This window comes from Oncorhynchus mykiss, chromosome 31 (assembly GCF_013265735.2).
Source record: "Oncorhynchus mykiss isolate Arlee chromosome 31, USDA_OmykA_1.1, whole genome shotgun sequence".
Lineage (NCBI taxonomy): Eukaryota > Metazoa > Chordata > Actinopteri > Salmoniformes > Salmonidae > Oncorhynchus > Oncorhynchus mykiss.
In genome coordinates this window covers 42795292-42821896 of record NC_050571.1, presented here as the reverse complement: position 1 = coordinate 42821896, position 26605 = coordinate 42795292, and the positions used below count along the sequence as shown (strand labels likewise).

Genomic DNA, 26605 nt, shown 5'->3' with positions numbered 1-26605 from the left:
TCTTATGGCCAAATGTGTTGTAACCAAGACAGAAAGCCATAATATTCATGTCGGCTAGCTTTAGAATGTCCGTGTTCTTGGTGTTCTATGATGGAGTTTTTGAAAAGCTCTCCTACAAGCACAGAGAGGGCAAGATAGTCACAGCACTGACTTTTTTGGGTCAAGCTGCCCTTCCCTTCCCAGCTCCGCTCTGGGACGTAATGGAAACTTGCCGTTTGATTTTTTACCAAACTATCAAACTCCAGGAAGTAAGAAATAAAGTTATCAAAACTTCACCTCTCGGTCCGTGAAATAAATTGTTTTACCATGGTGATGGAGTGAAAAAGGGTTTGAAGAACTCAGCCAGGGTCGTCTATGCTGTGGGACTTGACTCTCCAGACTCCAAATGTTATTATAAACTGTCCTGCACCCCCCTAGGCTACAGACAAGCCCATTTTTTGCACTGGCACTTGTTAAGGAGAAATAGGTTTTGGAAATTAGAAAATAATCTTTGCATGGGCCCAAGAGGCATGGATTTTGATATTGCAATGTGTTGTTTTTGTAGTTAACACAATTTATTTATTTGACTCTCCCCATTTGTTTTCTGTTCCCATTCTAATAATTTCCAGCAATAAATTGGCTAAACTGATTTAAAACATTTTTTACCAGATTATCATGAACAGTAGAGCACACAAAAAGTTGTGACAGACAGGCCTGCTTTAAACTTTACAATTGATAATGAACCATGCTTAATTAAGAGGCAATCTTTCACGTTAACATTTCTTGTACATTCCACTATAATGTCTACACACTCAGAAAAGAGTGGGTTAGCTAGATTAAAACTATCACGTCGCCGACTTCATTGCAGCCTTTTTTCCCAGAGGCAGTAAAGGAGCCAAAGATCCAAATGTCCTCAGTGACTGAGCACATTTTAAGAGAGATGCCCATTTATTTTTATGACACCATATGTTCACCTCAGCGGTAGCCATATCTACAGGAGCCCTGGAGCGAGGCATACATAATGCACGTATCTGATTTGAATTCCATATTGATTTAGTTAGAAATGGTATTACGGCACAGGTACAGGGGGATAATTGTCATGCTATTGCTCTACATCCACTACCCCATGGCCATTGCAATTTCTACAACTTCAGTTTCCTTGTTTATTGTTTTGTCAATGCAGAGCTTCTATTTATAGTAGTTTAAATATATAATTTTTGTGGACGTTGTCATGTTGCCCAGGCATGTGGTTCTCTGTGGAATGACAGTTCACAGTGGTCTGCTGTCAGAAACTACTCTGTCTATTAGGTGCAGTGGAAAAGTATCTAGATAGAAATATTAGTTAACTGAGTTAACTTTCAGGATTCCCTCAATAACTCCTGTTGTGTGGTGGAATCCACAAAGAGCAAAAAAGAAAGGGAAATAACCATAAAGCAAGAATACAACTAAACACTTTATTACAATATATATATATAGCAGCTCTTTGCAAAGATATTCTATCATTATGTTGAGGGAGGTGGCACTATGATTCCTTTCCAGGCTGTCAAGATAAAAAGAGAGCGACCCACTAGGGGGTGAGGGATCTGGAGTTGTGTAGGTCCTATACTGCTCACCACGTCAAACCGTGGCATTCATCCTCAGATCTTCCACACAGGTATAGCTATATACAAGCCCCATTTCAATTAATGGGCCTGATCAATCACAAATGCTTTAGTAACTGCACAGTAGTTTTTCCCTCCACTTCCCTCTATCATCTGCGCTGGAGGAGCCTTGTGCTGTTTAGGAGATAATTGCACATTTCAGGAGTGTTTTGCGCTCTGCGGGGGGTCATTTAGAAGTGTCTGGGGAAGTGCGCAGAGCTTTCCCCCTGTCCCCAGTCACTAAGTTGATTTCATCATGATGTTGCTTCTTCACTTTCCCTTGACACATGTTGCTGCCTTCAGCGCTTTCTTTGTCTGCACTCAACCACCCACCTTCACCACCACCCTCCTTCCCTTAACTCCACATCCCTGGAACATTAATTTATGTTGTGGGTTTTGATGTGCAGAAATTTTGTGACCACCATCTTTTTTATGGGGGGGGGGGGGGGTATCCTGCTGAGACTCAAATGCCAGTAGAGGCGTCGGGCACTTCCGATGCCAGGCAATCATATTCGCAGGGTGCTGACACCGGGAATATTGTCCCTCGGAGTACGCCGCTGGGCTTTCACCCTCTCTGAAATCCAATATCTCTGTTGCCTCCCTCTCTTGCTAGCCAGGAAGGTTAATGTGTCTTTGTAGTCAATCACATGACCACTCCACCGATGCCTGGTGCTGTCCACTCTCCCCGGTGTGAAATTAGCCATGCGTTTGCAGTGTTTTCTACATGGTTTCGACAGTGGTTTCTACAGGGTACGAGCGCTCCCATTGTCACTGTGTTCAAAGCAAAGATAATTACTTATATTCTCTGCTCTCACCCCCCCCCCCCCCTCCCCCGTACCTACAGTACCAGTCAAAAGTTTGGAAAAAAGTTTGGACACACCTACTCATTCCAGGGTTTTTCTGTATTTGTACTATTTTCTGTATTGTAGAATAATAGTGAAGACCCAGAGTTACCTCTGCTGCAGAAGATACGTTCATTACAGTTCAATTATTCACAGAGTTCAACATCAACTGTTCAGAAGAGACTGCGTGAATCAGGCCTTCATGGTCGAATTGCTGCAAAGAAGCCACTACTAAAGGACACCAATAAGAAGAAGAGACTTGCTTGGGCCAAGAAACAGGAGCAATGGACAGTAGACCGTGGAAATATGGCCTTTGGTCTGATGAGTCCAACTTTTGAGATTTTTGTTTCCAACCACCGTGTCTTTGTGAGACACAAAGTAGGTGAACGGATGATCTCACCATGTGTGGTTCCCAGCGTGATGCATGGAGGAGGAGGTGTGAGGGTATGGGGGTGCTTTGCTGGTGACACGGTCTGTGATTTATTTAGAATTCAAGGCACACTTAACCAGCATGACTATCACAGCATTCTGCAGCGATACACCATCCCATCTGGTTTGCGCTTAGTGGGACTATCATTTGTTTTTCAACAGGACAATGACCCAAAACACACCTCCAGGCTGTGTAAGGGCTATTTGACCAAGAAGGAGAGTGATGGAGTGCTGCCTCTGATGACCTGGCCTCCACAATCACCTGACCTCAACCCAATTGAGATGGTTTGGGATGAGTTGGACTGCAGAGTGAAGGAAAAGCAGCCAACGAGTGCTCAGCATATGTGGGAACTCCTTCAAGACTGTTGGAAAAGCATTCCTCAAAATAGCTGGCTGAGAGAATGCCATTCTACTTTGAAGAATCTAAAATCTAAAATACATTTTTATTTATTTAAAAATGTTTTGTTAGCTTCACGATTCCTTATGTGTTATTTCATAGTTTTGATGTCTTCACTATTATTCTACAAAGTAGAAAATAGTAAAAATAAAGAAAAAACCCTTCAATGACTACGTGTGTCCAAACTTTTAACTGGTACCGTATCTGAGTGGATGGTCGGTGGACAAACTCATGTCCCGTCATCAAAAATGGATCTGCTAGAGAGGACAGAGGAGGCAGTGGAGTAAAAGTGTACTTCATTTGAGAGCTGTGTGTGGTCGGGACATCTGAGCATTTCAGTCCACTTCTAGGAAGAAGGAAGAAAGAACCAAGTGAAATGATTGGGTTTGCGTCTCAATTATACCCTTTTTTCCTAACACAATGCCATCTCTGTGTTCCCTTTCTTTCTTTCTTTCTTTCTTTCTTTCTTTCTTTCTTTCTTTCTTTCTTTCTTTCTTTCTTTCTTTCTTTCTTTCTTTCTTTCTTTCTTTCTTTCTTTCTTTCTTTCTTTCTTTCTTTCTTTCTTTCTTTCTTTCTTTCTTTCTTTCTTTCCATCAGTGCCTATTGAGAACAAAACATTCTATATTAATCATTCTTCCAGGTGTTTCATATTTTGACCTTTCTCCTTCCTGGTTTGTGTTGTGTATTACATCTGATGCCCAGAGGGCAGCAGAGATATCCAGGAGGTCATGGTCAGGGTGTGGAAAGGCTATGCCATTCATTAAGTCTTATTCACAAAGATGTATGTATTTTTTATTCATTAATTAGCTACTCAACACTATTTTCTTGGTTTTGCAAAGGTCATAACCTTTCAGACAGGCAATTGTTTGAGGATACTGATGAACGTTTTATATGGACAAATTTGAAATTGTATCATTCTTGAGAATGTGAACTTAACATCTTCTGTCTGACCAAAGAGCAAAATGGAGATGTTGCGTGCTAACTGCAGTCATTGCTATTCAGAATTTTCTTGTTATCACCATGACTCATTTACATTGTAGTTTATACCCTTTACAGCATATGCCGTGAAAATGTATTTACCCCTTTTCGGATTTTCTCCATTTTAGCATAAAAAGTCATATTAGATAAAGGGAACCCGAGTGAACAAATAACACAATATTTTGATACTTATTTCATTTATTTAATACAAAAAGTTAACACCCAATGCCCATGTGTAAAAAAGTAATTGCTCCCTTACACTCAATAACTGGGTGTGCCACCTTTAGCTGCAATGACTGCAACCAAGCACATCTTGTAGTTGTTGATCAGTCTCTCACATTGCTGTGGAGGAATTTTGGCCATTGCAGAACTACTTTAACTCCACTACATTTGGTGGTTTTCGAGTATGAACTGCTCTTTTCAGGTCCTGCCACAACATCTCAATTGGTTTTAGGTCTGGACTTTAACTTGGCCATTCAAAACATTACATTTGTCTTGATACATGACCAAAGTGTGCTTCAGCTCACAGAAAGATGGCCAGACATTCTCCTTTAGAATTCTCTGATACAGAGCAGAATGCATTGTTCCTTCAATGATTGCAAGTTGTCCAGGTCCTGAGTCAGCAAAGCATCCCCAAACCATCACACTACCACCTCCGTGCTTGACCTTCAATATTTTTTATTTTTTTATTTCACCTTTCATTTAACCAGGTAGGGCAGTTGAGAACAAGTTCTCATTTACAACTGTGACCTGGCCAAGATAAAGCAAAGGAGTGCGACACAAACAACACAGAGTTAGACATGGGATAAATCTATATACAGTGTGTGGAAATGTATTAAGACTAGGGAGGTAAGGCAATAAATAGGCCATAGTGGCAAAAAATTACAGTTTAGCATTAACGCTGGAGTGATAGATGTGCAGAAGATGAATGTGCAAGTAGAGATACTGGGATGCAAAGGAAAATTAAATAAAAAACAATATGGGGATGAGGCTATTTACATACGGGCTGTGTACTGGTGCAATGAACGGTAAGCTGCTCTGACAGCTGATGCTTAACGTTAGTGAGGGAGATGTAAGACTCCAACTTCAGTGATTGTTTTTGCAATTCATTCCAGTCATTGGCAGCAGAGAATTGGAAGGAAAGGTGGCTAAAGGAGGAGTTGGCTTTGGGGATGACCAGTGAAATTTACCTGCTGGAGTGCGTACTACGGGTGGGTGCTGCTATGATGACCAGTGTGCTGAGGTAAGACGGGGCTTTACCTAGCAAAGACTTATAGAGGACCTGGAGCCAGTGGGTTTGGCGACGAATATGAAGCGAGGGACAGCTAACAAGAGCATACAGGTTGCAATGTGGGTAGTATATGGGGCTTTGGTGACAAAACGGCCGGCACTGTGATAGACTACATCCAATTTGCTGAGTGTTGGAGGCTATTTTGTAAATGACATCGCCAAAGTGAAGGATCTGTAAGATAGTCTGTCTTACGATGGTAAGTTTGGCAGCATGAGTGAAGGAGACTTAGTTGCGAAATAGGAAGCCGATTCTATATTTTATTTTGGATTGTAGATGCTTAATGTGAGTCTGGAAGGAGAGTTTGCAGTCTAACCAGACACCTAGATATTTGTAGTTGTCCACATATTCTAAGTCAGAACCGTCCAGAGTAGTGATGCTAGACGGGCGGGCGGGTGCGGGCAGCGATCGGTTGAAGAGCATGTATTTAGTTTTATTTGCATTTAAGAGCAGTTGGAGGCAACGGAAGTAGTTTGTTTACGGAGGTTTGTTTACACAGTGTCCAAAGAAGGGCCAGATGTATACAGAACGGTGTTGTCTGCATAGCGGTAGATCAGAGAATCACCAGCAGCAAGAGCAACATCATTGATGTATACAGAGAAAATAGTCTGCCCGAGAATTGAACCCTGTGGCACCCCCATAGTGTGCCAGCTGTCCAGACAACAGGCCCTCCGATTTGACACACTGAACTCTATCAGAGAAGTAGTTGGTGAACCAGGTGAGGCAGTCATTTGAGAAACCAGGGCTTTTGAGTCTGCCGATAAGAATGCCGTGATTGAGTCGAAAGCATTGGCCAGGTCGATGAAGACGGCTGCACAGTATTGTTGTTTATCGGTGGCGGTTATGATTTCGTTTAGGACCTTGAGCGTGGCTGAGGTGCACCCATGAACATCTCGGAAACCAGATTGCATAGCGGAGAAGGTAATGAGGGATTCGAAATGGTCGGTGATTTGTTTGTTAACTTGGAGTTTGAAGACTTTAGAAAGGCAAGGTAGGATAGATATAGGTCTGTAACAGTTTGGGTCTAGAGTGTCTCCCCCTATGAAGAGGGGCATGACCGCGGCAGCTTTCCAATCTTTGGGATCTCAGACGATACGAAAGAGAGGTTGAACATAGCATTTGCTAAAAATTGCGGCGGATCATTTTAGAAAGAGAGGGTCCAGATTGTCTAGCCAGGCTGATTTGTGGGGTCCAGATTTTGCAGCCATTTCATAACATCAGCTACCTGGATTTGGGTGAAGGAGAAATGGGGGAGGCCTGGGCAAGTTGCTGTGGGGGGTGCAGAGCTGTTGATCGGGGTAGGAGTAGCCAGGTGGAAAGCATGGCCAGCCGTAGAAAAATGCTTATTGAAATTCTCGATTATCGTAGATTTATCGGTGGTGACAGTGTTTCCTAGCCTCAGTGCAGTGGGCTGCTGAGAGGAGGTGCTCTTATTCTCCATGGACTTTACAGTGTCCCAGAACTTTTTGGAATTTGTGCTACAGGATGCAAATTTCTGTTTGAAAAAGCTAGCCTTTGCTTTCCTAACTGCCTGTGTATATCACGGGGGCTATTTGATGCTAATGCAGTACGCCACAGGATGTTTTTGTGTTGGTCAAGGGCAGCAAAGTCTGGAATGAACCATGGGCTATATCTGTTCTTAGTTAGTTTTTTGAATGGGGCATGCTTATTTAAGATGGTGAGGAAAGCACTTTTAAAGAATAACCAGGCATCCTCTACTGACGGGATGAGGACAATATCCTTCAAGGATACCCGGGCCAGGTCGATTAGAAAGGCCTGCTCGCTGAAGTGTTTTAGGGAGCGTTTGACAGTGACTAGGGGTGGTCGTTTGACTGCCGATGCAGGCAATGAAGCAGTGATGGCTGAGATCCTGGTTGAAGACAGCCAAGGTGTATTTAGAGGGCAGGTTGGTCAGGATGATATCTATGAGGGTGCCTGTGTTTACGGATTTAGGGTATGAGGTTCTTACTGTGGAATGAAGGGTTTAGTTTTCAGTTTTCACTAGACATAACGAGATCCATGTCGTCTAAAGTTTGCCAAAACGTACCTGGAAGACCGTCAAGACTCCTGGAAGAATGTTCTTTGGACAAATTAGTCATAAGTGGAACTTTTCTAGATCAACAACTACAGGAAGCGTTTGGTTGCCGACATTACAGCATCCAGTTTTTGAGTGTAAAGGGGCCCTACCTTTTCACACACAGTCATTGGGTGTTGCATAACTTTTTTTTACAACTTAATGAATTTATCAACATGTTATATTATTTGTTCACTCAGGTTCCCTTTATCTAATAGTAGGTTTTGACTGAAGATCTAATAACATTCAGTGTCGAAATTCTGCAACATTTTAGAACATCTGAAAGGTATATGTATGTACCTTTCAGATTTATATGTGTGGGCATTTGACATCATTCCCATTGGGCGTGCTATTCTGATTCTTTCAGTAAGCCATTGCGTCGATTGGTGGGAAATGGCTGTAGCCTTCAGAATGCAGAATCATAAGGCTGGAAGTCTCCCTGTGCTCGGTTTCAGGTTATAATGTCAAGAGCAATTTGTTGCTAAGAGCTCAAGGCCTCAAGTGGAATGCAGCAGTGCTGAATGGGTCAGGAGTGGCAGAGTGGGACAGAGGTATGGCTCAGCCCATAATACAATATGAAATATATATTGCTCTCAATGACACAATACTCCCCGATGCCAGTCCCAATTAAATAACACAACAAGACTGAACAATGTTGGGCTACTGGCTGAAATCAATGTTCCTGAAAGGCATCACAACACAGGCCAACTGATCAGTCAGACTGAATGCGTGTCAGATTCCACAGTCAGCAATGAACAATTCCAGTCGAGTCGGTTGCATTGGCTGTTGCACAAAAGCAAAGCATTCTCTCCAGCATCAATTACATTTCCCATGCCAAATCTGTCTGTAGCAATATGATTAACACCACTCAGTAAATCCATTCAACACCACATATGGCATACTTGATAGTGACACACCACGGCAGCTTATTATTTCATTATAGGGAATTGCATTGCCTTGAGCTACATACACGGTGGCAGCAAAGGTCAGATGTATAAATGTTTCCATTTGGGAACTTAAAAGACAGATGAAGTATTAGTTATTATTGCCTCCCAATAACTATTCTTGTTGGCAGGGAAGATTAACACAGAATATGAAGCTGACATAGGAAACGGAATGTAGAAGATTTGTTGCTATCTGAACAGACAGGAAATTCCTTATATATCTCTATGCAGTGCGCAAATAAGCATTATCAACACATTGTTTACGTTTGCATCCGTGCTCTGGGTCCAGACTGAAATCATCTCATATAGTTCTGGGATTTGTGGCATCTAACATAAAAACAGCATAATTGTGTCTTTACCAGCATAAATAGTATACATAAAAAATGGCTACTTTTTCATTTTGGCAGGGGAATGTACTGTACATGATTGTGGAAAGTAACACAATTTGTTGACACTTAACTGCAAGATTATATCCATCAATATTTCATGAACAAGTTCCACCCCAAGTTAATGAGATCCTTGAATTCATGCCACAAATTGATTAAAGGAGGAAGCTGAAAGGGAATAGGATCCTATTTGCCTATTGTGCTGTTGCAGCTTTGACAGACGGACAGACCGATGGACAGCCAGACAGACCGATGGACAACATAGAGAGACGACACAGACATACAGACAGGATGAGACTACCCACCCTGGACCCACACTTTAAATCCTAGCTCCACTATTCATCCACTTTAGTCACCTCCAAACGAAAGCTGCTTGATTTCCCTGCAGTGAAGAGATGGTTGTCTCAAAACAATAAAAGCTTGTGACAACATGCTAGGGAAAGGAGGCATCTTCACTTAACCAGCTGTCAGTGTTTTCTGTGAAGTAGCAACGTTTTTGCTTTGTTTACTTCCCAGCTTGTTGAGGAAGTGGATATGTTGAGGCACAGGTTATTTCAACTGTCACTGTCCAGTGTATCAGGTCAGGCTAGATTCAATGTAATCTGCCTGAGCTACGAACGTGATCACCCGATGCATCTCATTTGGTTGTCATGGCAGTTTTTGCGGCCGCTTGTTTTACACTCCTAGACATTGTATACGACCGCCCGGTTACACAGAGCACTGTGTAATAATCAGAATACCTCTCCACAAATATTTGCTTAATTTCCCCTAGCGCTCGCGTAACCGCTCCATCAACCATGTCGCGTCTTTCCCCTCTTTTTTGATGTCTCACGTAAAGTCATTTGCTCCTACCACCTCTGTATTGATGTCGGGCTGTCATAAACAGCACATGTTTGTGCATTACATTGAGCGGGGCTCGATTGTTTCCCCGAGAACACATTTTTTTGCTATCGGGTTTAGCTAACTGTGTTTGCATGCAGTAAGCTGCCTGCCGCAAAGCAGATCACTTGAAGGGAAGTGGCAAACATTGAACCGCGAGGCTCTCCTCAGTAAGCAGAATTATACATTTTGGACATTAAGCTGAGTGGTTTTATAACAAAGAAGATCATTATGCTGTACTGTACAGCGTAATGGTAGTAAGTTGCAAATTGAGTTGGGCTTGGCCCGGTAATGCATTTTGAGGAATGGGTTCGGAGGGCTTCAGTAGTCTTAATAATTCTCCATTAATTTTGCTGCAGATCAAAGAAATACCTCACTTCACCTCGGAGAAACAGCCTCGGGCCAGTAAGCATCGTTCCTAATCGAGGGTCTTCTCTGACTGCCGAGTCAATACAAATGATTTTAATATGCATGTTCTTATTGCGTTGAATCATTGTCAAGAAGGCAAAATAAATCATTGAATTACGTCCCTTTAATGCTACAAATTGCTCAATGCGTTTTGTGTTATTGACAATCGCGCGGCAAGAGAAAGTGATGCTAATGACATAATCTAGGTGTGATCGGGGGGTCAGCCCCTGCCTCACTCACTCTCCTCCACATATCCCATCGCTGACAAACAGTCTCATCTGCACTGGATCATTTGCTGTCTCCAGATACGCTTGTGGTTTATTGCCAATTATCTCCCGCGATCCATTATCGATTACAGTGTTATCTTTCTTGCATTGCTTAATCTTTTGGTGGCACTACAGCATGCTGCTGGGGGCCTAGAATCACACTGCTAGACCACAGGAGCAGGACATATGATGGATGATTGTTCATTTGCCTGTAAATGATTATGTGATACACATTCTAGCATTTAGTGTTATAAAAAAAGGGGACTGTGTTGATTGGCGATTCTATCTCTCATCAATAGATTCTCCACAGAAATAACCAGGAAAAATAGAGACAATTTTTGTGGAGATGATCATTCTCCTCAATGACAATGAAACCAATACCACCAATTACTTTTTATGTATGATTCAACAGCTGTTAGTCTGGCTCCAAACTACAGTATGTACGTTGTCTGACTTAGTTTTCTGACTGTCTGTTTTTTTATTAAAATTATTCCTAGCTGGGTGAACAACTTTGGCCATGAAGGACTGGGCCTCCTCTTGGATGCATTGGATAAGTTGCTGGATAAGAAACAGTAAGCTTCTTACATTTCAACTATTTTTCTTCTCAATATGCTCTACATACTGTCTAAATCTATCATTCCTGTCTTTTCTCAACTCTTTTTCAGGCAAGAAAGTATTGACAAAAGAAACCAGCACAAGCTGATCCAATGTCTCAAGGCCTTCATGAACAATAAGGTTTGTATTTGTTGGGTTGGTCCTAGGCTTTCATTACAAAAGTTTTACTTACTCCAGTTTTTCTTGATTCCTGAGTGTTTTTAGATAGCTATATAGCAGGACTCAATTGGCACCCAAAGTTGGCCCTCAACCACTTGAACAATCAATGTAATCATTTATTCTGCTTTTTACATCGACTCAAAGTAATCCGAGGTGGGAAGAGAAGGACAGTACAGTGCAGAGGTGGTTCTGTATTCACCTTAAAGTGCTCCAAACATAGACTGAATTTCTACAGCTTCAATGCCTCAATTTCAATGGCAATCCTGGAATAAAGTCTTATTCACATTGAAAAGGAGCAAGAGCGGTAGAAAGGAAATCAATAAGAAGTGATATCACTTTATACCCCGTATGTAGTCATCTCAAAATCCTGTATGATGAGACCAGGTTGGCTGTTTTTCCTATCTAGAATGGCTGGACTGTGACAAGTGCTATTACGGGCAAGTAAAGCGTAGCTAATTTCCCATGTTGAGCCCATTGTCACCAAGTATTTAATTATTCTTTTTTGGGAAGCAGCACTGTCTCATCTCTCAAAAGTAGCACATTGTTCAAGGATGGATGAGCTATTGATATTGTTACCCTTTATAAAATCCCCATACGTGGTCAAGTATGCCCATTGCTTGAATCTGAGATAGATTTAAAGATAGTAGAGGACTATAAGTATTTGTCCCCACAGCCCTGTCCTGAATTGGCTTAATTCATCATAATCTCAATTTTCCCTTGGCCTCTATGTCCCTCTTTAAAAGAGAATTAGGGCTAACTATTACTTATATTAGAGGTTCTTTGTAAAGTTAGTAGTTCTTTTTTTTAATTTTTTAACTGTAAGTGAGCGATCTCTATGAATGCAAATGCTCTCATTAATTTATACCCTATGGACACTTTTTCTTTTCTTCCTCTTACATGTCTACAGTATGGACTACAAAGGATTCTGGAAGATGAGCGGAGCTTGCTGCTCCTGGCCAGGGCCATTGACCCCAAACAGACCAGTATGATGACTGAGATCGTCAAGATCCTCTCAGCTATCTGTATCATTGGAGAGGAAAACATGTAAGTTCACTGCAACCATACTACATTAGCAACACTCATCCACCATTATTAAATCCTCAATGTCACTCTCTGTGCCCATGCATTGTCTTCCTCCCCACTTCTCCCTCTAGCAACGTAATACCGTCATGTACATTACGAGATTAAGGAAATATATTTGTAAGCCACAGGAGGCTGCTGAGGGGAGGACGGCTCATAATGATGGCTGGAATGGAGTGAATTAAATGGTATCAAACACATGGATCCATTTATTCCGTTCCAGCCATTACTATGAGCCCATCCTCCCCAATTATGGTGTCACCAACCTCCTGTGTTGTAGACAATCTGTCATTGGCCCCAGCACAATACATTCTGTGCACTCATTGCATTTGCAGCAAGGGCTTTGAGCTGTATCGGTGCACTGCCAGTTAACATGTTCTGATTTAGCAGTTTGGGCTGTGTAATGTATTTAAGTGCTCAGTGTTGTTGGCCATGAACACACAGCTTCGCTGACAGATTATAAATTGAATCCAGCAGAGCTCTTTTTTATTGTGTCTGCCACAGAGCTGGACTAGAATAACAATGGCACTTCAAAGTAGGTCTGCATGCAGCAGAGGAAAATAAACAAACTGACGAATACGAGAACCCAGTTAAAACTGTTTTTCGCACATCAGCTCCTCTGAATGCGTCTGCGGGACCATGGTTTTGGCCCCTGCTATGTTCAATGTAGGAATGTAAAGATGTGTGTGTGTTGAAGACGACTGTCTCAATCCTTCCAATGATCACAGCCATGTTTAAGCATGCACAGCTGATTGACAGAAAATAGAGCTGAGGCCTCACTTTCCGACAACCTCGTCTGCTAGAGAGCTACGCTGTGACGTTGGCTCATTGTCAACACCACAAACTAAGTGACGGAATCAAAGGGCGAACGCGAGGATTTAAGCAGATGTAGCGCTTTTTTCAAGTTACAGTTTGAACAGGCATTAAAACCACTATGTCTGTACATGTCTGCAGCTTTATCACCCCTATCACATAGAAAAAGGCTGCTCCATTTTTCTACAGTACCAGTCAAAAGTTTGGACACACCTACTCATTCAAGGGTTTTTCTTTATTTTTACTATTTCTACGTTGTAGAATAATTGTGAAGACATCAAAACTATGAAATAACACATATGGAATCATGTAGTAACCAACATGTATTTTATTATATTTGAGATTCTTCAAAGTAGCCACCCTTTGCCTTGATGACAGCTTTGCACACTCTTGGTATTATCTCAACCAGCTTCATGAGGTAGTCACCGGGAATGCATTTCAGTTGAGAGGTGTGCCTTGTTAAAAGTTCATTTAATTCCTTCTTAATGCGTTTGAGCCAATCAGTTATGTTGTGACGACGATGTTGTGATGATATACAGAAGATAGCCCTATTTAGTAAAAGACCAAGTCCATATTATGGCAAGAACAGCTCAAATAAGCAATGAGAACCGACAGTCCATCATTACTTTAAGATATGAAGGTCAGTCAATCTGGAACATTTCAAGAACTTTGGAAGTTTCTTCAAGTCCAGTCACAAAAACCATCAAGTGTTATAATGAAACTGGCTCTCATGAGGACCACCACAGGAAAGGAAGACCCAAAGTTACCTCTGCTGCAGAGGATAAGTTCATTAGAGTTAAAAGTCTCAGGAATTGCAGCCCAAATAAATGCTTCACAGAGTTCAAGTAACAGACACATCTCAACATCAACTGTTCAGAGGAGACTGTGTGAATCAGGCCTTCATGGTTGAATTGCTGAAAAGAAACCACTACTAAAGGACACCAATAAGAAGAAGAGACTTGCTTGGGCCAAGAAACAGGAGCAATGTACATTAGACCAGTGGAATTCTGTCCTTTGCCCTGGTGAGTCCACATTTTGAGATTTTTGGTTCCAACCACCGTGTCTTTGTGAGATGCAGAGTAGGTGAACGGATGGTCTCTGCATGGAGCATGGAGGAGGAGGTGTGATTGTGTGGGTGTGCTTTGCTGGTGACACTGTCTGTGATTTTTTAGAATTCAAGGCACACTTAACCAGCACGGCTATCACAGCATTCTCCAGCGTTACACCATCCCATCTGGTTTGCGCTTAGTGGGACTGTCATTTGTTTTTCAACAGGGGGGCTATTGTGTAAGGGCTATTTGACCAAGAAGGAGAGTAATCGAGTGTTGCATCAAATAACCTGGCCTCCACAATCATCTGACCTCAACCCAATTGAAATGGTTTGGGATGACTTGGACCGCAGAGTGAAGGAAAAGCAGCCAACGAGTGCTCAGCACATGTTGGAACTCTTTCAAGACTGTTGGAAAAGCATTCCAGGTGAAGCTGGTTGAAAGAATGCCAAGAGTGTGCAATGCTGTTATCAAGGAAAAGGGAGGCTACTTTGAAGAATCTAAAATATAACAGATGTTTTGATTTGTTTAACACTTTTTTGTTACTACGTAATTCCATATGTGTTATTTCATAGTTTTGATGTCTTCACTATTATTCTACAAAGTAGAAAATAGTGAAAAGAAAGAAAAAAAAACTTGAATGAGTAGGCGTGTCCACACTTTTGACTGGTACTGTATATGTTACATTTATTCCACACATATACTTCACATCATGGTTATAGGTCACACATTTTTTTCCTAGGATTTCCAGTAAAATATCAAATTATGATTAATATTTTATCCCTGGCAGAGTTTCCCCTTCCCAGTGCAACGATTTGGATGGAGGCAAACTCACATAACACACATCAGTCTAATATAACCTATAAATGACTCGTTTTTGTCAACAGACCTCCATCCTCCTCCCATGCCATCAATGGGATGGGTGGTACTCGGTGGGTAGACCGAGTGTAGGTTCTCCCCACATCTTCCCTCTCCTTGCTCCTCTGCAAGACTATTTTTGAGCAATGGGGAAGATCACAGGCATGGCTGGGTCATGAGACATCATTCCTCCCTGGGGACCCACGAACGCTTCAGCGCATCCTGGATGGCAAAGAGGCGAGAAACAGAAGAAGAAAAAGAATGAGCTAAGAAAAAAAAAAAAAAAAAGCTTCCACGCAGCTCTCTCTCTCTCTTTCTCGCCTACTCTTTGTTGTGCTTCTCCTGTGTATAGGAGATAAAGGCACAACAGCGAACCTAGCATTTACAACCCCGATGAGAGAGGCCCCCATGTCTGATCTGATGGTATGATAAAGTGACGCCAGCTAAATAACTTTTGTTTGCCGTTTACTGAAGTGGCTATTTAAACTGACTTCACCTACTTGTGTTGCAGCCCCCGTTTGTGTGCAGGCGCACAGCAACATATTTCTTTAGTGTGATGCCTTCGTCTGAAATTGACCTAATCATTATTCAGCAAAGGTGCCGTGAGCGCTTGTAAACGGTCTAATTTGCTTTAACAACAATAGGTGTTTGTATACGTTACTTCTGTACTCTTTTCCCTGTAATAAATTGCTCCTGCTCTTGCATCGTCAACTACATTTTATTATGAATAGATTTTTACTGTGGATGATATCAGCTACACAGGCTATGTATGAGCATCACCAGAGCAATGAACTGTGGCGGCTAAATTGGTTACATACAATGCACAGTGTTGCCAACAAATACAAAAATTTGTCTTGCGTCCCCACAGAATGCCCCTGACAATGACATGGGAAGAGACGAGATGATATATGGGGTTGAGGTGAAAATGATCTTATCTTAAATGTCCTGTCGGTGGGGTGATAAAGGCGCTTGTTGACTTTTCTGTGTATTTGCTTTCTCTCAGCCTGGATAAGATTCTGGCTGCCATGACAATTGCAGCAGAGAGGAATAACAAGGAGAGATTTGCGCCGATAGTGGAGGGACTGGAGAATCACGAAGCCCAACAGCTCCAGGTCAGTACATACAAAGCCTGTTGGATATAGACACACTCATATAACATAAACACACACACACACACACACACACACACACACACACACACACACATGCACACATTGATTCATGCACCCCTTTCTCCACATCTTTCCCTTAGAACCCATCTCATTCAATTCACAACACTCTTTCAACCTGCCACTTACAGAGTATCACATGTTGTAATGCCTGTATTCTTTTAATGCTAGTCTGCTTGGATTCGAGTCATACAACATTATTCTGCATTCATAGATATTAATTCACAAACTAGTTGAGCAACTCTTCCAAGTTTTATCCATGATCTTAACTTGTTGACCTTTGAGGCAAGTTGTGGAAAGAAACACCTTTTTAAAAGTCACATATATGCACATAATACAATAAATCACCCAAGTATGCCATGTCATGTGCAATGGACAGAACTCGGCTCTAGTCAGTCAAAAATGGCCTCTCGGCTTGGAGCCGGTTTTTGACACGGAGTCGACCGTGGGCTATTAAAATGCGTTGAAGGTTCTCTCTCCTGCCCTAATAATCATAATCTGCTTCACTAGAGAAGTTCTGAAAAGGACTCCTAAAAATAACATGAGACCAGAAGAGAGATGTTGACTTTCTGAGATGTTTTTTTTTTTCTCATCCTCGTAATAAATATTTTTCAGCTTTTTCTCAGTGTTGTCGAGGTGGGTCTCTGAGGACCCAGAGGAAAAGGGCTGCCATACAGTAATGCACCTGTCTTTTCTTCTGTATTTTACTTTTCTTTCTCTGGCACTCTGGAACAAATAACTGCAAACCGTGTATTTAATAATTAGTGAAATAATTTGTAATGTGCAGAGTGGTGGATCTATGGGAAGGAAGGAATGGGGGGTGGGTGGGTGGGGGGAGTAGGGAATCAATGGGGGGGGGGGGGGGGGGGGGGGGGGGGGGGGGGGGGGGGGTAGGGAATGATTGTTTTCCTCAATCCTAAAACTGTCGCGAATGAAAAGAGCCACCGCTAATTGTGAAGTAAATTAAACTACCTTGCTGATGCAGAAGGTTAAAAGAAATTAGAATACTTTTTAAAAACCTTCAGATGATGCTGTGGATCCTGACTTTGTTAATGTGATTAAAATGGGTTTTGCTGATGGTTCAGGCTTTTCTCACTCCACTGTAGAGAGAAAGCCAGCCTGCATCCCAACTTTAAACCATCCCAGCAGTCCCACTTTTAATTACACTGACAGAAATCTCCTACTGTAAGCTCAGGTTCACATGATGCCTGAGCTCCCCCCTCGCGTTGTCACCAACCCCGGAAACAAGCACCACAATAACCCTCCCTGAACCAATTTCACACAACAAACATTGTCGGGGTTTGTCTGCTTCATATGATAGGAGGACAAATCTACATGTAGAGGAAGAGAAGTATGGACCTAGCTACTCATCCAGACAAAATAACTCTCGAAATATCTCTCTTGCTTTTGAAAGGCTAAAGATGGAAGTAAAGTGATGAGAGTGGAGATAGTTTCAGCAAGGCTTCTAGTCTAGCGTCCCTGGTGTGTAGACTTCAGGCTTGGATGCCCAGTTCTTGGTCCACGGCTCTGGAGACCCTATTGGATCATTTAGAGGTCTGCTATGTTGCTGCTTGGCTCCATTGGCATGCTCTCAAAGCCACTGTCACATCCCCTTCCACACCACCAGCAGCACAGAACAGCCTTGGAGTTCTCCTTAAAGGGATACTTTGGGGTTTTGGCAATTAGGCTCTTTATCTACTTCCCCGGAGTCAGATTAACTTGTGGATACGATATTTCTCTGTGTCCAGTATGAAGGAAGTTGTAGGTAGTTGTGTGAGCCAATGCTAAATATAGTATACCCATATCCAGTCAATGCACTAATGCTAGTTAGCATTGACTCGCAAAATGACACAGAGACATAAAAATGGTATCTACGAGTTAGTCGGACTCTGGGGACTCTGGGGAAATAGACAAAGAGCCTCATTGCCAAAATTAGTATCCCAAAGTATCCCTTTAAGCACACTGCTTTCCCGGGGCGCGGCAGGCCTGGCGCATATGTCTGAATAAAGAGTCTCCATTAGCACCGACACATTCCCATAAACCATAACACTGTGTGCCCTCACTCCACTGGATTAATAGAAACCTGTTAGATCCCTCTGTCCCCCCGGCTATAGAAGGGGGAAAAACACACCAAAAACAAACCAATGCTGTTCATTCCAGATGGCTCTTATTCCCCATCACCAGCTGAATTCCCACTAGCCATGTTCTCCGAGGGCATTAATTGGGCTAGAGTATGTGGGTGTCTGTGTGTGTGCGCGTGCATGCGTGTGTGTACATGTGCGCATGTGTGTGTCTGTATGAGTCTCTCCAGGAAAACACTTACAGGAGGAATCGGTGTGAAAAACAGCCCAGGGACAGCATTCACAATGGACCGTTAATAAAAAAAAAATGCGGGCCAACACAAACGTGCCGATAGAGGTTTTCTAAAGACTACTTTTCACATGTCGTTCACGGAGATCCTTCCTTCAGCTCCTGATAAATTTGCCTGTCGGACGAGCACTCTGTCTTCTCCCAGCGCTGCTCCCCAGAGCCGCCTTATAGTCCGTTAAGGCCCATCAGCGTTTTCCCTTTGCCCTCTTTCTCCCATCGCTCCATCCCTCGTCTCTTCCCTAATCCAATAAATCAATTACAAATGCATATCTGGTCAGCGGACTCCCCGGATTTCTTCTCTTTTCGACTTCCTCTTACCCTCTACTTCCTTTTTGCACCATACTCAGACTATGGCCTATCTCTCCTCTTCCCTCTCATCGCTTTGCTCTCCTCTTTCCTTTAATCTCTGGGAAAATGTGTAAACATATGTTTTTTCACACATAGCTCTTGTAACTCAACAGTGCCTGCTACATCATAAAATAGATTGATACCGTACACAGAGGTCAAGCATGATAAATCACCATATCATTTAACGTTCAGTGGAAGGAATGCCATAAATGTGTTCTCTCTAACGGTCTCTCCGGCATTTGTGTGCTGAACAACAGGTGGCCTGCATGCAGCTGATCAACGCCCTGGTCACCTCTCCGGACGATCTGGACTTCAGGATACATCTGCGCAATGAGTTCCTCCGCTGTGGCCTCAAAAAGATCCTACCGGTGAGCCACCCTAAAAATTGGTTAGATTTCCTTGTTGTCACAATTTGCAAAAAATAGTGAGCTAGGCATAGTGAAGAAACTGTATGAATGTAGGTGCATTATCATATATACACTGTTTCGATTTGGTTTTAGTCAACTTAAAGTATATTGAATTTGTTCCCCCCTTCCCCCCGCCCCCCCCCCCCCCAAAAAATACATTTTTTACTCTAACCTCCTGTGGTCTGGATTGGACTCCCTTGCATGTCTTATGTTTGACACCCCACATTTTTCTGGGCCATTACAGGAATTAGCAAATGCGCATCCCTTTATGCATTTGTATACTGCATGTATATTGCTCCCATTATTATATTGAAGCGTTCTAGCTCACCTCACCGCGTGGTACCACCTCACTGATCACAGCTCGCTCTGGGCATCATCAATCAGCAGTCAGATCCTTGCACTCGGTTAAGACAAATAAGCATCCACTCATCACTCATGACCTAATTTGCAGAGGGGAATTTGCCACTTGTTAATAAGTCATCCTGACTGCTCCGCTTGATTATTGCTGTCATTAGTTCAATTATCTTCCTCTCTGCCCCCCGATATGATGGAGTTTCCTTTACAATAATTCATTAATGCCGCATTTGAAGCTTTAATGCAAGCATTTAAACTGACGCAGGGCCCACTAATTGTTGTGTTGTGGAGCCAATAAATAGTCAAGTGACCAAGAGGAAAATAAAAATGAACCAGACCCATGATGAAGTACTGGGGTATTGCTATTGGCCCACAGTCCTCGAGTCCCCTTATTTCTGTGGCATTGCGTGCTGCTTCCCTCTCTGAACTGTCGTTTCCGAAGACAGGTGGCATGGCCGAAGAGCAGCGAGGTGATTGATAGATGCAGAAATTGGGTTACATTTGGCATGGTGTCATCGGTAAACTCCAACTCTGATGATTCATAGGAAAGTTGTAAAGTGCACCGTTAAAGCCCCTTGTGGAATGGGCAGGTGTAGAGAGCTGGGTGATTCGGGGATACCAGGCTGGCAGGGAAGGGGGGTGATGAGTATTTTATTTCATACATTTTTATTTTATTTAACCTTTATTTAACTAGGAAAGTCAGTTAAAAACAAATTATTATTTACAATGACGGCCTACCCTGGCCAACCCCTAACCCGGACGACGCTGTGCCAATTGTTCGCCGTTAACTTTTCAGAGGCGATCGACGCTCTCAATTGTGCGCCATCAACAATGGTCTCCGTTAATGGGACTAGTTAGGGATATGACAAATGTTTAAACTGCAATACTTCCGAAAACACTTGCATCTTTAATAGCAAGCTAGTGAGGGACAGAGAGATAAGTGAGGGGCACAGTATAGGCAGAACCGTGCACTCGGCATATCTATCGGGAAATACAAATCTTGCAATGGCATGCTGTGACATATCATCAACGATATGAATACGCTAGGATAATGAGATGAGCGAGATGCAACACTTCACTCTTACACAGCCACACACAGTTTCTGCGCATGTGCACGGGTTCTCTTCATGCTGTCACAGCATGGTAGTAAGGGCACCAAAACAGCGGAGAAGTTGAGCCTTGTGCTGTTGCGGAAATATACCCTCTATGCTGTTTACTTTCTGCTACGTAAAAAACGTTAAGGATCCCCATTTTGTTTAAATAATTTGAATGTGTAAACGTTCACATCCCTAGAACCATTATAGGGTAGTACAATTTAGTTGAGTTGTGTAGGTTTATGTAGTACTGATAACACTGTATATAAATGAATTAATCTGCACGGTACAGTATATGCGTCCAATGCTCTGTTGTCTATCTCATTAAATCACATTACAATACAACACAGGCCAATATTTTCCGTTCCGTTGGACCAATCGATAATGAGGTATTGAGTCCTTTTCTGTCTAATACCACAGTCTATTCATGTCTCTGAATTACAGGAGATGAAAGAGACCGAGGAGCTGGACATCCAACTGAAGGTGTTCAACGAGAACAAGGAGGAGGACTCCATTGAGCTCTCCCATCGCCTTGATGACATCCGTGCTGAGATGGAATATCCTTTTGTCCGTCTGTGCCACTGCACCGGAAAAGGGCTGCTGGGAATGAGTGTATTGTGTCGGGCCTTACCAGGCTTACAGGTCTAAAGCAGGCATGGTCGGATTCATTAGAGAAGAATTTGAGGATGTATAGTGCAATCTCCCTCACCTATCTCTTACCTGTTTAACCAGGTAAACAATCTCTTCTCACCCTTTCTTGCCTCGGTTCTTCTCCCCCTCTCATCGCCATTCCTCATCTCTTGGACGTCTAGATCTTACCTACAGTGCCTTGCGAAAGTATTCGGCCCCCTTGAACTTTGCGACCTTTTGCCACATTTCAGGCTTCAAACATAAAGATATAAAACTGTTTTTTGTAAAGAATCAACAACAAGTGGGACACAATCATGAAGTGGAACGACATTTATTGGATATTTCAAACTTTTTTATCAAATCAAAAACTGAAAAATTGGGCGTGCAAAATTATTCAGCCCCCTTAAGTTAATACCTTGTAGCGCCACCTTTTGCTGCGATTACAGCTGTAAGTCGCTTGGGGTATGTCTCTATCAGTTTTGCACAGCGAGAGACTGAAATTTTTTCCCATTCCTCCTTGCAAAACAGCTCGAGATCAGTGAGGTTGGATGGAGAGCATTTGTGAACAGCAGTTTTCAGTTCTTTCCACAGATTCTCGATTGGATTCAGGTCTGGACTTTGACTTGGCCATTCTAACACCTGGATATGTTTATTTTTTAACCATTCCATTGTAGATTTTGCTTTATGTTTTGGATCATTGTCTTGTTGGAAGACAAATCTCCGTCCCAGTCTCAGGTCTTTTGCAGACTCCATCAGGTTTTCTTCCAGAATGGCCCTGTATTTGGCTCCATCCATCTTCCCATCAATTTTAACCATCTTCCCTGTCCCTGCTGAAGAAAAGTAGGCCCAAACCATGATGCTGCCACCACCATGTTTGACAGTGGGGATGGTGTGTTCAGCTGTGTTGATTTTACGCCAAACATAACATTTTGCATTGTTGCCAAAAAGTTCAATTTTGGTTTCATCTGACCAGAGCACCTTCTTCCACATGTTTGGTGTGTCTCCCAGGTGGCTTGTGGCAAACTTTAAACAACACTTTTTATGGATATCTTTAAGAAATGGCTTTCTTCCTGCCACTCTTCCATAAAGGCCAGATTTGTGCAATATACGACTGATTGTTGTCCTATGGTCAGAGTCTCCCACCTCAGCTGTAGATCTCTGCAGTTCATCCAGAGTGATCATGGGCCTCTTGGCTGCATCTCTGATCAGTCTTCTCCTTGTATGAGCTGAAAGTTTAGAGGGACGGCCAGGTCTTGGTAGATTTGCAGTGGTCTGATACTCCTTCCATTTCAATATTATCGCTTGCACCGTGCTCCTTGGGATGTTTAAAGCTTGGGAAATCTTTTTGTATCCAAATCCGGCTTTAAACTTCTTCACAACAGTATCTCGGACCTGCCTGGTGTGTTCCTTGTTCTTCATGATGCTCTCTGCGCTTTTAACGGACCTCTGAGACTATCACAGTGCAGGTGCATTTATACGGAGACTTGATTACACACAGGTGGATTGTATTTATCCTCATTAGTCATTTAGGTCAACATTGGATCATTCAGAGATCCTCACTGAACTTCTGGAGAGAGTTTGCTGCACTGAAAGTAAAGGGGCTGAATAATTTTGCACGCCCAATTTTTCAGTTTTTGATTTGTTAAAAAAGTTTGAAATATCCAATAAATGTCGTTCCACTTCATGATTGTGTCCCACTTGTTGTTGATTCTTCACAAAAAAATACAGTTTTATATCTTTATGTTTGAAGCCTGAAATGTGGCAAAAGGTCGCAAAGTTCAAGGGGGCCGAATACTTTCGCAAGGCACTGTAGATGATGCAAGACACAGAAGGCAGCTGTCAATCACTACCACTTGTTTTGTCTTCAGAACAAACTGTTTATTTTATGGCTATCACTTTTAAGTCTTGTTATGGTACAGTGGATACATGTTTTAGTGCCGTTGCTTTGGCTGGTACACGAGGTCACTCTTCAGTCACCTCTTTGTTTTGTCTGGTTAATCACACCTGTGTCCATTTGAGCAATTACCTTACCTTTCTTCTTTTCCGTTTAGTTAGATATGACAAGTTGGTTTCTCCAAGTCGTCCCGCTAGGTCCGCTCAACTGGAAACTTTATGAGTGGTTAAAAGTGAGCCCTAATTGGGTCCTGAGTTTGAGACTTGTTTTAAAGCATATTTGGCCAGGTGCCTAATAATTCAAGGAGCGTCTCTAAGGGCATTTGGATGTGTGAAACACTGACATGATAGGTAGACAGTGCAGGGCTAGATACTGTTATACAGATGTTCTCTCTGCCAACCTTTGTCTCCCCAAATCCCACAGTGCTCGAATATCCGCCACTGAGTGCTGTGCTGAGTGACAGTTACTGTTGACGCTCCGAGAAGGAGAGAAAGAGAGAGAGCGAGGGAAGGGGGAAAAAACGGACACTGCACCTGGATTAATGATGTGCTTGAGCAGGTTCACAAATTATTGGGCCCAATGTTTGTTTCCAAGGACAATGTGGTATTGATCTGTGAATAGTCTTCATGATGTGCATGCTAGCTCTACTCTCTGACACACACAAACATGCACACACACAAACACACATTCCCGGCTGCCTCCTCTGTAGCTTGTTTCCCTGCCTGCCTCATGAATATTAACACAGAGAGACGCGTGTCCTCTGTGTCCGGCCCAGGTCCGGGTGCTGAGGGGTGACTTGGGGCCACTAATGAATATTAATGATGCTGTGGAATAGTGATTGATTGACCCTACCACTGACTGGTCCACATCGCACCTCCACTGCTGCTCATTTTTATTCATGATCCCTAGCTCCACAACATGAGTAGAAGTCAAATGTAGCAAGAGAAAGAGAGCGAGGGAGAAAAAGAGAAGTGTGTGCTTTTGGATTTGCATTGTTCTGTAGGTAGAGCTTTGTTCATGTCTGCTGCTTACTGATAGATGTAGCTGCTTGGACACTTTCCAAGTCCGGGCTTCTTCCATACTTATGATGCGGTGTTCTGTCATTTTGCATGTCATGTCTTTGTACTGATTGTCAGGTGATGCTCATTCATGCTAAAGTTAACTTTTCAGAGGCAATCAACGCTCGATTATCATTGAAATATTTTGAGACAATGAGTTTAACAGTTTTTCCATTGGAATGATGTAATTTGCTTTACACAACTTTGACGGGGCCACCCAACTTTGACATGGCCTATTCTAAAAACCCCGAAACGAAGCAAGTCCAACCTTGTCCTCTCTCCTCTCCCATAATCTGAGGAAGGCAGGCCCTTGGTCCCTCCTTTTAAGCCCTCTGGGCAAAAAAATTACTCAAATCAGATAGGTTTATTTACTGCTTGCTGACCACAGACAAATGTGAATGAACGCAGAGCCACTGACTGTGAAAGGGTTTCAAACCATACAGTGTATCACGCCACAGTCAGCACGCAAATATTTTAGCAGACATTGTTAAAACGCACATTACATATTATGATGGCTATTGATTTTTTCATCCTTCTCAGTTTAACAATGCACTTTCCAACCTTACTCTATTTCCTTGTTTTCAGCATGTGTGCACATATTATCTAATTGGGCTATTTGTTTAGTTTTTTTTTTTTTACATGCCTTTCAAACGATGAATATCCACGGGAGGATCCTTTCTCAACCAAACAGTTATGCATAACCCCCTCAGGCTATTTATTTCTCACTTTTTCTTTACAGTTTTGGGACTGTTTTGTTGTTGTTGTAGTTCAAACAAGATCAAATTAAATCTGGCTATAGATTAAAATCCCATGTAAATATTTCTCATAAACACAGATATATAATAGATGGTCATTTGATCATGATATTATTCTGAAATCACACTTGGATATTATTTGTAAAGTCACTTTTGCCTTGATTTGAACGTTGCTTCCTATGGTTTCAATTCCATACAAATCAACTGTGAGATGTGCCAAGTGCTCCATTTCGCAGCCTCTGACAGTTCCTGTTCTTTTTGGAAAACAAATAGCCAGCAATTCAACTCAGAGAAACGGACATAATATATATACATTTTTTTAAAGACACCACTTTTCTGACAAAAAAAACCCCAACAGACAATGATTTCTTATCTGATTCAACAACTATTTTAGACATCAAAAGCCATCGCTCACGCTCCTTGGGGAGCCGAGTTGTCCGACACATAATCAATACCTTTTGCAAGTTTAAGAACACATCTTTTCTCTTCGACGGACATGACAAGGCACAATCGTGAAGACTTGAATTTCAGCAATATTTTCCACAGTGACTGATCCCCTTTTCATGATTGTCCCTTAAAATATTCAAACCCAATGGAGTTTTCATGTGATTAATTTCCTCCTCCTTGAAAGGTGTCAAGTGACAGGTAGACCACAGGGACCATTCTTTATTGCCAATTCCCCTCCTCATGTTAGCTGTTTACTCTTCTGCTGCTCCCCGATGGGAAAACGGATGTGAGGATTTGTCGCAGTGTTTGCTTGTACACAATGACGCATGTCTGAGTACTTGATTGAGGGGAAAAAGCAAACAAACACCGTGAATTGAGGATCTATCGAAATGATTCTGATGTATTTTAGAATGCACTGTCACTATATTATTAGATTGCTATGAGGAGAGGTAGTGAAAGCTAATAATGGAATTGGTTAGAAAGGGCACATAGATTGTACTGCTGTATATTTTTCCTTTATTAAATCTCTAGTTTTTTTCTGCATGATGCCTAGTACATTTTCACTCATACTGTACAAGCAAAAAGGCCATGCTGTTATATACCTTAATCACCTGCTCACTGATATGGGTGAGGTGTACCATCTCCTGTCCAACATGGTGAAAGACACTGGATCGGAGACCTACTTCCTGTCCATCCTACAGCACCTCCTTCTCATCAGGAATGACTACTACATCAGGTGACTTCTGCCCCAAACACCCACGTCTCTTTTCACTGTTTTCACAGGAAGACTGCATTTCCACAAGGCTGGTCTTGAGAAAGGCATGAGGCAAACATTTTGACATTAAACCATTTCTACTCTATACTGTATGTAGCTCTATAGGGGATATACTTTACTCTGTAGAGCTGATGCGCTAATTCTGCATTATCAACACAGAGATGTCCTCTCCTTGACACCATATTCGAGTTGGGCCAGATAACACGACACGTCACTGACT

General features: G+C 42.3%; 1 protein-coding gene across 7 annotated transcripts in view; it reads left to right on the top strand.

Moving 5' to 3' along the window:
• LOC110505192 (protein diaphanous homolog 2) overlaps positions 1–26605 on the top strand; it is a 648044-nt gene that overhangs the window by 166051 nt on the left and 455388 nt on the right. For all 7 annotated transcript variants that reach the window (XM_021584239.2, XM_021584242.2, XM_036969763.1 and 4 more), the window contains 7 exons: positions 11008–11082; positions 11176–11245; positions 12192–12328; positions 16088–16196; positions 19229–19339; positions 21271–21383; positions 26230–26346. In XM_021584239.2, the coding sequence (XP_021439914.2) occupies positions 11008–11082; positions 11176–11245; positions 12192–12328; positions 16088–16196; positions 19229–19339; positions 21271–21383; positions 26230–26346 (732 nt within the window). The remainder of the gene's footprint in view (positions 1–11007; positions 11083–11175; positions 11246–12191; positions 12329–16087; positions 16197–19228; positions 19340–21270; positions 21384–26229; positions 26347–26605) is intronic.